Here is a 14,450-nt window from a genome sequence, read left to right as displayed (position 1 = left end):
TGGTGTAAACAACAAAAGTGTTTCCTGAAGTCTGGAAGCTAGATGTGTCTGCAGGATTGATTTCTTCTAGGGTCTCTCTTCTTTGCTTGATGGCTGTTTTCCTTTCTGCTGTCTTTACATGGCCTTTATTCTCTCGGTGTGTCCTAATTTTTTCTTATAAGGACACTTTGTGATATTTGACTAGGACTAACCCCAAAGACCCCATTTAACCTTAATTATCTCTTTGAAGACACAGTCTATGAATGTAGTTATATCCTGAGTTACTGGAGGTAAGTGCTTTAAAATATGCTTCTGGAATACGGGAAGAGGGACATAATTCAACTTGTAATAGATAAATAACATAAAATTTAATTTGTTTAGTTTATTTTTACCATTTGAAGTACACAGTCCACAGGTATTAAGTATGCTTACATTATCATGTATTGTCACTATCCATCTCTACAATTTTTTTCATATTGCAAACTAAAAGTCTAATTATGAAACAATAACTGCCCATTGGCTCTTCCTCCTAGCCCCTGACAACTTTCTTTCTACCTTCTTCTTCTGTAAAACATGTTTTGAGACAGTTTATTTTTCATAATTTGTAAGAATTTTCAAAGTTTCTCGAAATTGTTACGTTTTTATGCTAATCCTAAGATATACACAAACTCTCACCTAGATAAAATACACTTGAATTTCTTTAATCCTGTCTAAAACTTTGTCTTTATTTGTATATCTGCCCTTTTTCTTGGGAGAGATGCCAAAGTTACCAGATTCCTTTACTGTAGCCATTGAAATTTGGGGCCAGTCTATATTTTTCAAGAAAACTCAAAGTTTTAAGTTTTTAAATTCTAATTTTAATTTGATAAGTTGATGTATAATTCACAGAAAAAAATAGAAAGGAAATTTAAATATGTGAAGTTCTCATCTTGAAATCTAGTGTTTGCTATTTCTAAAAAGTTCAATAACTTTTTAAAAAAACTTTTATCAGATTTTTTTTTTTATTTAGGAAGGTTTTCTAACATTCTTATTCCTGTTCTTTACTATTTTATATTGTATTAGATTTGTATTATGTCAATTTGCATCTAATTTTAAATGTATATATTTAAAGGAAATATTTTTCATATAAAATGAACAATCAGGGCTGGGGTTATAGCTCAGTGGTAGAGTGCCTGCCTCTCATGCGTGAGGCACTGAGTTAGATCTTCAGCAACACATAAAATAAATAAATTAAATAAAGATATTGTGTCCATCTACAGCTAAAAAAAATTAAAGAATTATGAACAACCAATTGTTTTTATTTCATTTTATTCATATATTCATTCAACAAACATTGAGTATTATATGGTGAACACTAGATATACAAAGAAGAAAAAGCATGATTTTTCTCTTTAAGGAGATAAAAATAGTATACCTAGACTGTTAAGAGCAAACAAAGAAAAGAATTGGTGGTTGGTCCTAACAGATGTAATAGTGTGGGAAAAGTAAGAGTTCTGGAGATGGAAGGCCTACTCTGGGGTGGAGAGTAGTTGGATATGGCTAAAACAATAGACTGGTATATAGCGAAGGTGTTGCTAAAGACAAGGCTTGCAAGAGATTGGAGCCAGGTTTTGAAGGTCTTTAAATGCTGATAAAAACTACCTCCTATGAACCAGAGGGTTCTTCAACATTTTCAGGACTCGGAGTAAAAGATAGGAACTGAGAATTTTAGGTGAAATTAGCTAATTTTATAATAATTGCAGTTTGAATACATTTTTGGTCATGACATTTAAAATTTTTCATTGGGTAGTTTTCAAAAATTATTGATACATACTGATTATTTCAAAAACTTATGTTAAATATGTGTATTGTAATATATTTCACTAGTGGCATATTTAAATATTTTCCATATTTAAAAATAGTATTTGCCTTAGATTTGTGTTTTTTATTTCTTTTGTTCTAGCTATACGGAAGACAGGATGGATGAAGATCTAATGGAACCTTTGAAATATGCTGAACAACTTCCTGTAGCTGAAATAATACACCAGGTTTGCTTTTCATTTTATTCTTTTGAAAGAAACAAGATTTTTAATCTCTGAAAAATAATTGCTTTTGTTAGTTTTTCCCCAGAATCATTGTGCTATAGCTGAAAGGCATTCCAGGCCATCTATCCCTACTTTGGCTGCACTTATTACAGTTAAGTCTCATTCAAAGCACAATATTAAAAGGCTACTTACTGTGCAACACTAGAATTCTTACTTATGTGAAATACAGGGTAATTGGAATTATCTTTTGTATATTGCTTAATAACAAAACTTAATTTTAGAAAACTTTAATTTTGAACCATTATGTATAGTACTTGTTAGTGAGAAGGAGAAAGACCTGAAACAATGTCATTTTTTGGAGTAGCTAAAAAGAGAAAACAATCTTGCCCTACTTCTTCCACCCTTCTCCATTATCAACCCTTGTAAAGTATAATTCTAAATGTCATGTGGGCAATTTGTTCATTTCCAATTATAATGACTCTCTCATCCCTTCTACATAATGATAATTTTAGAAAAGGCAGTGTTGTAAGTATTTAAGCTTAGACTTTGTACTATAATTTTGGCAGCATATAACCTCTGTCCTGCTGGGCCAGAATCTAATACTTCTAAGTGGTCTGTTGACTAGCATTATAGCCTTTACACCTAGAAGATTTTTTAGACCCTTACAGATGATAGGAAATATTAAAAGCCCTATTACATGTTAGAATTTCTTAGAATTTTATGAGTATTAGTTATTATTGTGAGTCTTTTTATATGTCTTTTTCATTCAAAAGAAATTTTATTTAGCTGATATGGGTTGATTAGAAATGGCAGTTTGAGTTTATTAAAAGAAACAGGGACTTTTACTTTCAAATGTTGGCTATATAGATCTTTTCACCCATATAAAAATTTAGTATTAAAATTCTGTGAGAAATTATTTTTAAAAAATGGTCAGATGTTTGCCCCTTTGGGGAGCTCATCTGTGCTTGGTAATCAGGTCCAGTTTATATGTCAGGAATTCCCCAGTGTTGTCAGAGCTTAAATGACCTAACAGTCTGCAAATGTCACATTTAAAATTCTGTCTTCATGCCTGACTCTCAGCATAAATGAATTAAACAGCAGAGCAGGCAGCAAGTCAATATGTTCTTAACAGTAAGAGTGAGCAGTGAAACAGTTTGTGGTTTGTTCAGAATAGGTAAATAGAATCTGCCTAGAACAGTTCACCTAGAATAAAATCTGAAGAGGAAATAAGAATTAACCTTTAAGATGGTTGACCAGTTGAAATGTCAGTAATATTTTTATAGCATGAATGAACCAATAAACTAACCTGGTTTATATAACATCTGTGTTTTATAGTCATACACTGTGTGAATTCAAAGATGAAGTATATTGAGCCTGGTGAAAATTTTAGTTTTTTTTTTTCAGTATAAAAGGCTGTTAATTTTAAGACTGAAGTATAAACATTATAATTAAAATTATGTAGTACTGAATTTTATAAAATTTCAATCTTTAAGAAATATTGCATGGGTAGGAATTTTTAAATTCAATTTTTATTTTTATTGAACAAAATTTTTTTCTCAAGGAGTAGTCAGAAAAGGTCATTGTTAATATCAGATTCTCCATTTATTCCTGTTGTTATTTCCCTTTTTTGACTGTACTATAACTTAGGGACTGTTGCCAATGAGTTGTTTAAGTGGTCTTTAAGAAATATATGAGTTATGAACTAGAACATGGCTTAGTGGTAGAGTGATTGCCTAGCATGCAGGAGACACTGGGTTTGATCCCCAGTACTACAAGCAAACAAAAGAAATGTATGAGTTATGTTGCCAAAAGTTGATGTATTTAGATTATATTAATCTATAATGTATCTAAATATTAAATAATTACAATTAAATTTAGCATTATTGTTGTATATAACTAGCCTCCACCTGATTCTGTTTGTATGAAAAATAATCTTGCATCATATTTACCTGTTTTAGAGCATAGATTATTTCTGTTTGATATAAAGTTGTTTGCATGCTGTACACATCCTGTTTGATTATCTTTCTGGACATTCTTTTTTAAAAATATTTTAGTGTTATATGGACACAATATCTTTATTTATTTTTATGTGGTGCTGAGGATCGAACCTGGTGCCTTACAGATGCTAGGCATACGCTCTTCCACTGAGCCAAAACCCCAGCCCTTTCTGGACATTCTTGACTGATTGATATTCCTTTCAGCATCTTGTATTGTTCCATATATACATGAATTTGAATGGTTGGATATGTACTTTGAAAACCAAGGCAGGCTCTCTTTGTCTCTTCTCTACTACCCAGGCATTAGAAGCCCAGGACTCTCACTGATAGCACCATTTAGAAGCTGCAGAAGAAATGGAGGATTCCAAGAGAGGGGACAGGGAGGGACAGTGTCTATATTAGGAGGAGCAACTTGAGAAATAGAAGAGAGGAATGAGTTTTAGTCTTTGACTAATTCATTTCTTGTATATGATACTTAAACTGTTCCACAATCAGGAGCAAGTTTGGATTCTCGTTATTTACCAGTTGGTATTGCCAAATTATTTACCATTTTTTTAGTGGTCCTAGCAAATATGATTGATTGTACATCTGAGTAACCCAAAAGATTCAAGTTACAAACAATAAAACTAATAAGAGAAACTGGTGAGATAGCAGGATAGAAGTTAAATAATTGACAGCTTCTTTGTATTTACAGTAAACACACAGAAATGGAAATGGGAAAAATGTTCAGCTACAGCAATGCAAGGAATATTAAATAATTACAATTAAATTTAACAAGTAAACCATATGACCTATAGTAGGAACCATGGAAATGGATTGGGTTCTTTACAACTACCCAGTGGTGGTGAGGGAAAAACAATATCATAAAAGCATTTGTTCCCTCAAATTAGAAATTTTAATTATAATGGAAACAAGTTTTCTTTTAATATTAAGAAAAAACAACCACATGATTTATGTGTAAGAATATATGTCCAAGAATAATCAAATAAAGTATATAAAAGGGAGAAGGGACTTGCTTAACTAAACATCAAAATATTTTCTGAAAACAAATATAATTAGGTAAATGTGGTATAGATAAGGAATAGACAAATGGATCAATGGAACATAATGGAGGAGTAGATTTGAAGCATTCTTGGTTCTGATTCACAGTAAGAAATATATTTTACACGCATCTTGGCCCTTGATGTGGATGTGTACATGTGTTAAAACAAAAGTTTCATGACCCATTTACCCTCATTATGTATAGTATACTCTGGTATTTTCTTTTCCTGTTCCATTTTATATTTTTTAAAATGCCAAGTAAAGCCCACAAAATTGATGTTGTAAGTAACAAATGGTCTCAAAAGACATATGACTCAAAAGACACTATAGAATCCAGAACAAAATTTATTATATTTGAAAATTTAATATATGATAAAAATAGTATTTTATCTCAGCAGGAAAATAGCTAAAATTCTATTTCATACCATAATGTATACAAGATAAATTTTATTTATTAAAGACTTATTCTAAAATAAAAAAATAAAAATCTTAGAAGAACATTTAGACCACTGCTTGAATAATGTGGAAGTAGGAAAGGATTTCTTCAAAAAAATTTTTTATAGTTGTAAATGGATTGGCATTTATCTCTTCTGATAACCACTGAGAAAGCATGAACAACACATTAATATTCAACATATCATTTTTCTGTACATGGTTGCATAACTCTGGTAAAGTTAAAGCAAGAAGCCAGAGTAACAGGAGAGAACAACTCTTTGCTATCATTCTTTCTCGGACTTTTCTGTCTTCTGATTTTCTCACTTTTCTTTTTTCTCCTTTGACCCATATTTCCTTCTATTTCAATATTGTAAGTCGATGTGATATGAATCCTTCCCAAGTGTTTGGTGAATTTTATTTTTTTGTTGTTGAAAAATTAATTAGATGGAGTGTCTTATCTGTAGTACACTTTTAATAAGTATGGTGATCACTGATGTTGAATGTAGGTTTCTTTCAGACTGACAGAGAAGAGAGTTAAGGGATCTCTAACAGTCACCAAAGTGCTTGTCAACAAACCTGCTATATAAATAAACTTAGATTCCTTTCATACCCAACAATGGTAGTATTTATTAAACATTTCTGAGAAGGTATGCAAATTGTAGCATTCATTATATTAACAATTTAGGCAGTCTAGTGGTTCTGCAGCAAAATACAAAGGTGCAAATCATAGGAAGTGTAAATTGCTATTATTGATGTAAGGGGCCTTACCACATATGAAAGTACAACTAATCCTTTTAAGAGTTTATTAAGCTTATTAGAACTGAGAATGTTACGAACAAACAGCATTCAAAGAAAGTGGTTTGGTAAACCTCGCATGCTTATGTTGGTAATTTCTCTTTAAAGGTGATTATTTTTTCCTTGAAATTTGTTCACTAGGAAGGAACATGTAGTACTATGTTGAAACAGATACAGAGAGAAGCAGATGATTTTTCCATATAAGTAAACTTTATATATACTTTGCGAATATTAATTTGAAAATTAAACCACTTTTAAAATAGCTTATATTTTGAATTCAGATTTAAAACTGTTGAATATAATATGGAATTTTTATGAAAAGTTGATATTTTGGTTTCTTGACCATCTTGCTGATGGGTCAAATGTTTTTGTGCAATTAATAGATTTATTTCAATTAATTTGTAAGCATAAAAAAAATTGATTAGGGGCTGAGGTCATGGATTAACGGCAGAGTGCTTGCCAGGCACATGTGAGGCACTGGGTTCAATCCTCTGCACCACATAAAAGTAAATAAATAAAATAAAGGTAGTGTGTCCATCTACAACTTAAAAAAAAAAAAAAAAATTAGTACCAGGAAGAGTTTATTGAATTACAAACTAGTGATTTAAAAATAATCAAGACACAAAAAAGTCTTTTGAAAAGAGAAATCTGTATGTAGTTAGTATACATTATATGCATATGTCTGTGGTTATAGTGAGATTATAATAAATTGCAAAGTCAATCTTAAAGCAGGAGACAGAACCTTTATTCACCAGCCAACAGTCTGGATCCACCAGCTGGCAGGCCAAAGGGCAGGTTGCAAGTCTACACCCTTTGACCCCCTCCTGGGGTTTGAGTACACCTCTTATAGTTCAAAACCTTATTAATCATAAGTGGCTATTGCTTTTATTCAAAATCATAAACAAAGCATCATGAGATCTAAAATCATAAGCAGAAGGAGGAGTGGATCAAAACATCCCTAGTTGAATACAAGTTAAATAATGGTTATTAACGTCTACACAGTCTCTGACAGGGTACATTGTCCAAGAAAAATGGGAACCAAAAAGAAAACAATTTTACATTGTATAAGAATTGCCATTTTGTGTTGCCAAACATGCTGTGCTAAACAACTGTTGATGGGTACAGAGATGGGATGTTCCCATGGAGAAGCATTTCTTACATGACATGGAGCCTCAGGGTAAAAGGGAGTCTGTTTTGCCATTGCCCATAGAGCTTGGCCCATAACAGTAATATAAGTTTCAAATATAGATGTTGCTTAAACTTTACTTGGAGTAAAAAGGAAATATACAAAGAAATGAAAAAGTAATGAATGAATGAAAAACACACACACACACACACACACACATATATATATACATAATTTAGCTATTATTATAATACTTTTTCTTTAGTCTTATCTAGTTATGTATGTCTTTTTATTTATTTTATTTTGTATCAGGAATCAATTTTGGTTGCTTCTGGCAGATATTAAATGTTTAGGTCAGTATCTTTTAGATATTGAAAGTGACACTAATGTAAGAAATTTTGGTAGATCTTATGAGCAGATGAGAATAGATATATTACCTAGGTGACCTAGAAACCCTAATATGTATATGGATTATGTAAATTGTGAAAGTGACATTACAGTTCAATGGTAGATTCAGTAAATGAAGCTGAGATAATTATTAACTCTTTGTAGGGAGAGGGATACTAGATTCTTGTTTATAACACATGGGAAAAGTAAATTTTATTTGGATTATAGGTTAATAAAAAATGGAAAATATCAAAATAATTATAAAAGATTGCTGGCAAATATTTATAGGTAAGGTCATTATAAGCCTGAAAATAATGGCAAGAACTACAAAGGAAAATTATACACCTGACTTTGTAAAAATGTAAAACTTGTATATATCAAAATTAAAAAGGTAGATATCAAAATAAGCAAACATTTTCCACAAGTATTTAACATCTTTATATATATATAGTGTATAAAGAACTTTTACTGATTGACCACAAAAAAAAAGGCAGGTGGGGGAAGGAGTTAAGAACTTACAGAGACATGCCTTAAAAGATGGAATACAAAGCCAAGCATGTGGTGCACACTTTAGTTCTAGTTACTTGAGAAGGTGAGGTGGGAGGATCTCCTTCCCCATGATTTTGAGACTAGCCTGAGCAAAATAGCAGGATCCTTATGTTAAAAAAAAAAAATCAAAATACAAATTGCTAAGTGACTGTGTTGATGTTCATTAATGACCTAAGAATTGTTCATTTCAACCAGAAAATACCTTCAAAACTAAATAAACAACAACAAAAAACCTCTTAGATTAGCAAAGATATGAAAGGTAGTAGTTGTAATGATTAAATCATTGGTATGGCTGCAGGGGAGTATAAATTGGTACAAACTGAGTATAATTTGGTAGTTTGTACCCCAATTTGTAAATTTGTTTGTAAGTTAGTTAAAACATTACAGATTGAACACACATTTATTCTTTTCCTTTCTTAGAACCTAAAATGAAAGATAAGATACAAAAAATGTGTAAACTCCAAAAGACAAAGAAAATAAAAGATAAATGAATTAGCAGGTGAGAGAGGCAAAAAAATATGGAAGAAGAAAATAGTCATACAAATGGTAACCAATTTAGCAGAATAGAAAAACTGAGCTGTAACTTTCATCATAGGGGAGCCCTCTTACTGCAGAACCCTAAAATGGTAGATACTAGGCATCTCAAAAGTTGGGTCTAAAATGGAACTCCTTTGTCCTTTTCCTATTTAGCCCTCAGAACACTGTCTTCAGGCTTATATTTTGTTAGGCAGAAGATTAGAGAATTTTTCACTAAAGATACTATTCTAATATAAAATAATGTACAGGGCTGTGGTTCTAGCTCAGTGGTAGAGTGATTGCTTAGAAAGTACAAGGCCCTGGGTTCATTCCCCCAGCACTTTAAAATATAAGGGGGGCAGGGAGGGAGGGTGGAGAAAAAGTACATTTGAAATTTACAGGACCTCAGTTTAATAGTCCCAGTCTGTTTATCCCACTCATAAACCCAGTGTTTAGTTAATATTGCTAATATATGAAGAGCTTATGATCTGTTTTTTTATTGCCTTTTAACTATGAAGATACAATCAAGGGTCATAAGACTTTTGTGGAATATATTCATTATGAAAGACAAAGATCAGTATAAACAAATAGAAAAGGGAATTTAGCAAACACATATAATGCCAGGAACAGAAAACAACAACAATAGTAACAACTTAAGAAAGAAATGAGAAGATGTTTATGACCCAGGATCCCTTACAAAAAGGAGTATTCAAGACACAAGCAAAAACTCAGCAGTTGAAAATCTGAGTAGAAATAACAATTTCAGTAGAAGGATTTGAAGGAGAAGTTAAGGGAAATCCTCGAAAGTAGAACAAAAGGACAAACAGAAGGAAAATTAGATATCTTTTTCTTGCTTGCTTTTTTTTGTGTGGTATTGGGGATCTAAGCTAGACCTCATACATGCTAGGCAAGCACTCTACCACTGAGCTACATCCACAGCCCAAGAAAAAGATTTTTAAAATATAGGAATAACTGTTGGTACTCCATGGGTCTATTATATATCTATACCTCTTGTTAGTAGAGGCACTGATAGCTTTTGATTTTGGGATCATCTTGTCAAAGATGTTTATATAAACTGGGCACGTGCCAGTGGCACAGGTTTGTAATCCTAGCAGCTCAGGAGGCTGAGGCAGGGAGGATTCCAAGTTCAAAAACCAGCCTTAGCAATGTAGCAAGGCCTTAACGCAACTTTGCGAGACCCTGTCTCAAAATTGAAAAATAAAAAGGGCTGGGGATGTGGCTCAGTGGTAAAGCACCTCTGGGTTCAATCCTTGGTACCAAATAAATAAATAAATAAGATGTATAGTGAACGACCTTGGAAGACAGTGATAGTGACTCTCTTGGGTAAAGGGTAGGCTTGGTTGCTGTCCAGTAAAATAAATGGCTATCTCCAAAGGAAAGGTTGGACAGTTTGTTGCAGCTTCTTATAAATTTGTTAGTTACCTACACCTACAGTGTGCTTAATATTTAACCTGGGCCTACTACTCCACTGCCCTTGTGGGACTTGGGGGGCAAAGGGTAACTGGTACAAACATGAAGTACATGCTGCTGTGAGTAATAAACTTCTTTATTCTGCCTATGTCCATGAAAATGTTAGGCCAATTTGTTAGCTTGGAAATGGGGTGAAATTTCGGACCCTTCACTGTTTCAGATAATACCAATGGGTCTAACATCTGACTAATAAAAGTACTAGAAAAGTAAGAAAGAGAAAATGGAGGGGAGAATATATTAAAGAAATAATACAAGAAAACTTTTCCAGAACCCAGTGGTCCATTGAGTACTCAAAACAATGAATAACAAATGTATTTTATACAAATTATCATAATTTTGGAAAAATTAAAACAGCAGAAATATTAAAAACTTATAAAATCTTTTAGTATGAAAAAAATACCATAAGGGAATAAGAATCACAATCTCATCATATTTCTCATTATTAATATTTAAAGTAAGAAAGTAATGGAGTGATATCTTCAAAATTATATGAGGAAATAATTTCCAACTTAAGATTCCATTAACTACCAAATTGTCCTGCAAATATAATCATATAGGAAAAATATTCTAGGTCTTAGAATTTTTTTTTCTTTTTAAGAAACTACTGGAGATATGATTCATTAAATGAAAGAGTAAACAAAAACCTGGTAATGTATTATCCAGGGCACAAGAGATTGTTCCATCAAAGTGAGATGCTAATGAAATTTCCAGATTGATGGTAAAGGGAATTTGGGGTAACAGTTATGTTGAATTTAAATAGTAAAGAGTACAAATTGGGATAAGACAATGGAGGGCACCCAAATGGGTGTCTTGAATTCATGGAATGATGATAAATTATCTGATGTGTATAATTAGTTATCACTAAGTTAACTGTTACATTTAAATATAAGAGTTAACTTAGTGATAACTACATAGAAAATTAAGCCACCAGGAGAATGAAGTAGCTACTAACATCAGTAATAAAAGTTATATAATAAAATATATGTTGTCAGATGTATTTTGTGGCTAACCTCAAGTAATAGTTGCATAGTTATAAAAATGAAACTAATGATTTAATAAAAATTTGTGGTATAAATGCCTAGAGAAGAGTACACTTCTATGAAAAGAACAAAGGCATGGTGTGAACTCAGTAAATACTAAGTACTGAATTAAACCTCCAGGAGTCTCTCTGTTCTTGGTCCTGATGATTATAGTTTTCCTTTGTTACATTTAGCTTATCTTTACTTTCTAAACCTATTCCTAAATTAAGCAAACACACACACACACACACACACACACATGTATACATGTAAGTATATATACACATGATTAAAACCTCTTGATTAGAGATCTTTTGGTACAATATTTTTTGGGGGAGGGTCAAGGTGTGTAAGAAATTCAGTTCTGGGACTCAAAATATTGAAATAGTTTTATCTTCAGTAATTCCGATCTCTCCACTAAGACAAAGACTCTGCGCAAACAAAGCCACAAACTATATTTACTTAAAAAAACAAAAAACAAGAATCAACAAATGGGACTTACTCAAACTAAAAAGTTTTTTCTCAGCAAAAGAAACAATAAGAGAGGTAAATAGGGAGCCTACACCCTGGGAACAAATCTTTACTCCTCACACTTCAGATAGAGCCCTAATATCCAGAGTATACAAAGAACTCAAAAAATTAGGCAATAAGAGAACAAACAACCCAATCAATAAATGGGCCAAGGACCTGAACAGACACTTCTCAGAGGAGGACATACAGTCAATCAACAAGTACATGAAAAAATGCTCACCATCTCTAGAAGTCAGAGAAATGCAAATCAAAACCACCCTAAGATACCATCTCACTCCAGTAAGATTGGCAGCCATTAGGAAGTCAAACAACAACAAGTGCTGGCGAGGATGTGGGGAAAAGGGTACACTTGTACATTGCTGGTGGGACTGCAAATTGGTGCAGCCAATTTGGAAAGCAGTATGGAGATTTCTTGGAAAGCTGGGAATGGAGCCACCATTTGACCCAGCTATTCCCCTTCTCGGTCTATTCCCTAAAGACCTAAAAAGAGCATGCTACAGGGACACTGCTACATCGATGTTCATAGCAGCACAATTCACAATAGCAAGACTGTGGAACCAACCTAGATGCCCTTCAATAGACGAATGGATTAAAAAAATGTGGCATTTATACACAATGGAGTATTACTCTGCATTAAAAAATGACAAAATCATAGAATTTGCAGGGAAATGGATGGCATTAGAGCAGATTATGCTAAGTGAAGCTAGCCAATCCCTAAAAAACAAATGCCAAATGTCTTCTTTGATATAAGGAGAGTAACTAAGATCAGAGTAGGGACGAAGAGCAGGAGAAGAAGATTAACATTTAACAGGGATGAGAGGTGGGAGGGAAAGGGAGAGAGAAGGGAAATTGCATGGAAATGGAAGGAGACCCTCAGGGTTATACAGTGGAGGGGATAGAGAGAGAGGAGGGGAGGGGAGGGGAGAGGTGGGGAGGGGGGATGGTGGAGGATGGGAAAGGCAGCGGAGCACAACAGACACTAGTATGGCAATATGTAAATCAATGGATGTGTAACTGATGTGATTCTGCAATCTGTGTATGGGGTGAAGGTGGGAGTTCATAACCCACTTGAATCAAAGTGTGGAATATGATATGTCAAGAAATTTGTAATGTTTTGAACAACCAACAATAAAAAATTAAAAAAAAAACAAAAACAAAAAACAAACCAAACTTCATTTCTTATGCCAGTGAATACTCTGCCTTGATGGAGAACTGGCAGTCCCTCTGCCCCTCATCTGTTTCTATCCATATTCCAAGGCCTTCTCTGGATCCCCTATTTTGATCACAGGACCTCTTACAAATCTTTCAATATTTTGACAATGTTAGTAGATTACAAGATCTGTTTTTAAATGCATCTTTGTACATAATGATGCTAGAGTGTAATCTTACTATTCTCTCTTATTCAGACAAACTGTATAAAAGGTTACTATAGAGCTATATATCATTATGGATTTAGTTTTCTGTAGGCAAGTATTGGTTGTCTTCTGCTAGGCCCTTGCTTAAAATGTGGAAGATTATCTTCAGAGTCTTGTTTAATCTGTTCTTTTTTTTAGTCCTAGAGATAATTTTTTTTCCAGCATCACCAGTTTATATAATATCTTGGTACATCTTTTGTCTACCATGGGGTCATTCTTGGCATTTGGGTAGGATAGTTCCTTCAGTGTGCAGGATTGGTCTGTGTATTGCAGGGTGTTTGGCATCCTTGGTCTTTCCAAACACTGGTTGCCAGTAGCACAGGTGCACTGCTTAGGCACCATGACTCCAAAAACAAACCCAAACCAAAAAAAACCCAAAACATACATGTGCCCTCACCTTTTCTGGACTCCTCACCTGACACAAAACACAATACCACCTCAGGTTGAGGCTCACTGCAGGTCATTATTGGCAGTTTCTGCCCATAGAAACTTTTGTTTGTCTATTCCAGCCCCTTATTATTGTGACATTTCAAATTATTTATAATTGAGAGTCTCTTCTCACTTATCTACATCTGAAATGTTGTCTTGAATTCTGCAATTCTAGCTTCTGTCATTATATGGCATGGATTGGGGTAATTTTTCAGTTCTTTTATCCTTGTTTATGATTAGTCCTCATTTTGTTCTACTGTAGCCATTTTGACATTTTAGAGTTTTTCTATTCTAGTAATGTCTACCCATTATAGCTAATCCTTACTAAATGTTTACTGAAATGTTTTATCAAATAGAAAGTCTCTGATACCTTTCTTAAAATGTGTCTATTGAATGATCATTATCAGGAAACTCAACAAATGTTACCAAGTCCATTTACTCTCTCTGCCTAGGGATTGACTTAAATTACTTTAAAATCTTACAGAGCTTTCCCTTAACCATAGCAACTTTAAAACTAAACTGTAGTGAAAAACAATATACTGTTCATTTATTTTCATTCAAATTGTAAGGCAAGTAATGAAAATTAAACTACTTTGAGGCCGTGTGCTAGTTTTTAAATATTGACTATGATATATTTTTAAATTAATATGTTAACCCCAGCTTTCATATTATAACTTATGATATCACTTCCAAAATGTCACTTCTCGAGGAATAAA

General features: G+C 33.1%; 1 protein-coding gene across 1 annotated transcript in view; it reads left to right on the top strand.

Moving 5' to 3' along the window:
* Pigk (phosphatidylinositol glycan anchor biosynthesis class K) overlaps positions 1 to 14,450 on the top strand; it is a 122,506-nt gene that overhangs the window by 84,706 nt on the left and 23,350 nt on the right. Inside the window, exon 10 of the mRNA XM_027935160.2 lies at positions 1,922 to 2,006. Coding sequence (XP_027790961.1) covers positions 1,922 to 2,006 — 85 coding nt within the window. The remainder of the gene's footprint in view (positions 1 to 1,921; positions 2,007 to 14,450) is intronic.

The sequence above is a fragment of the Marmota flaviventris genome, chromosome 10, assembly GCF_047511675.1.
Source record: "Marmota flaviventris isolate mMarFla1 chromosome 10, mMarFla1.hap1, whole genome shotgun sequence".
NCBI classification, from domain to species: domain Eukaryota; kingdom Metazoa; phylum Chordata; class Mammalia; order Rodentia; family Sciuridae; genus Marmota; species Marmota flaviventris.
This window is presented reverse-complemented; position numbering and strand designations above follow the sequence as displayed.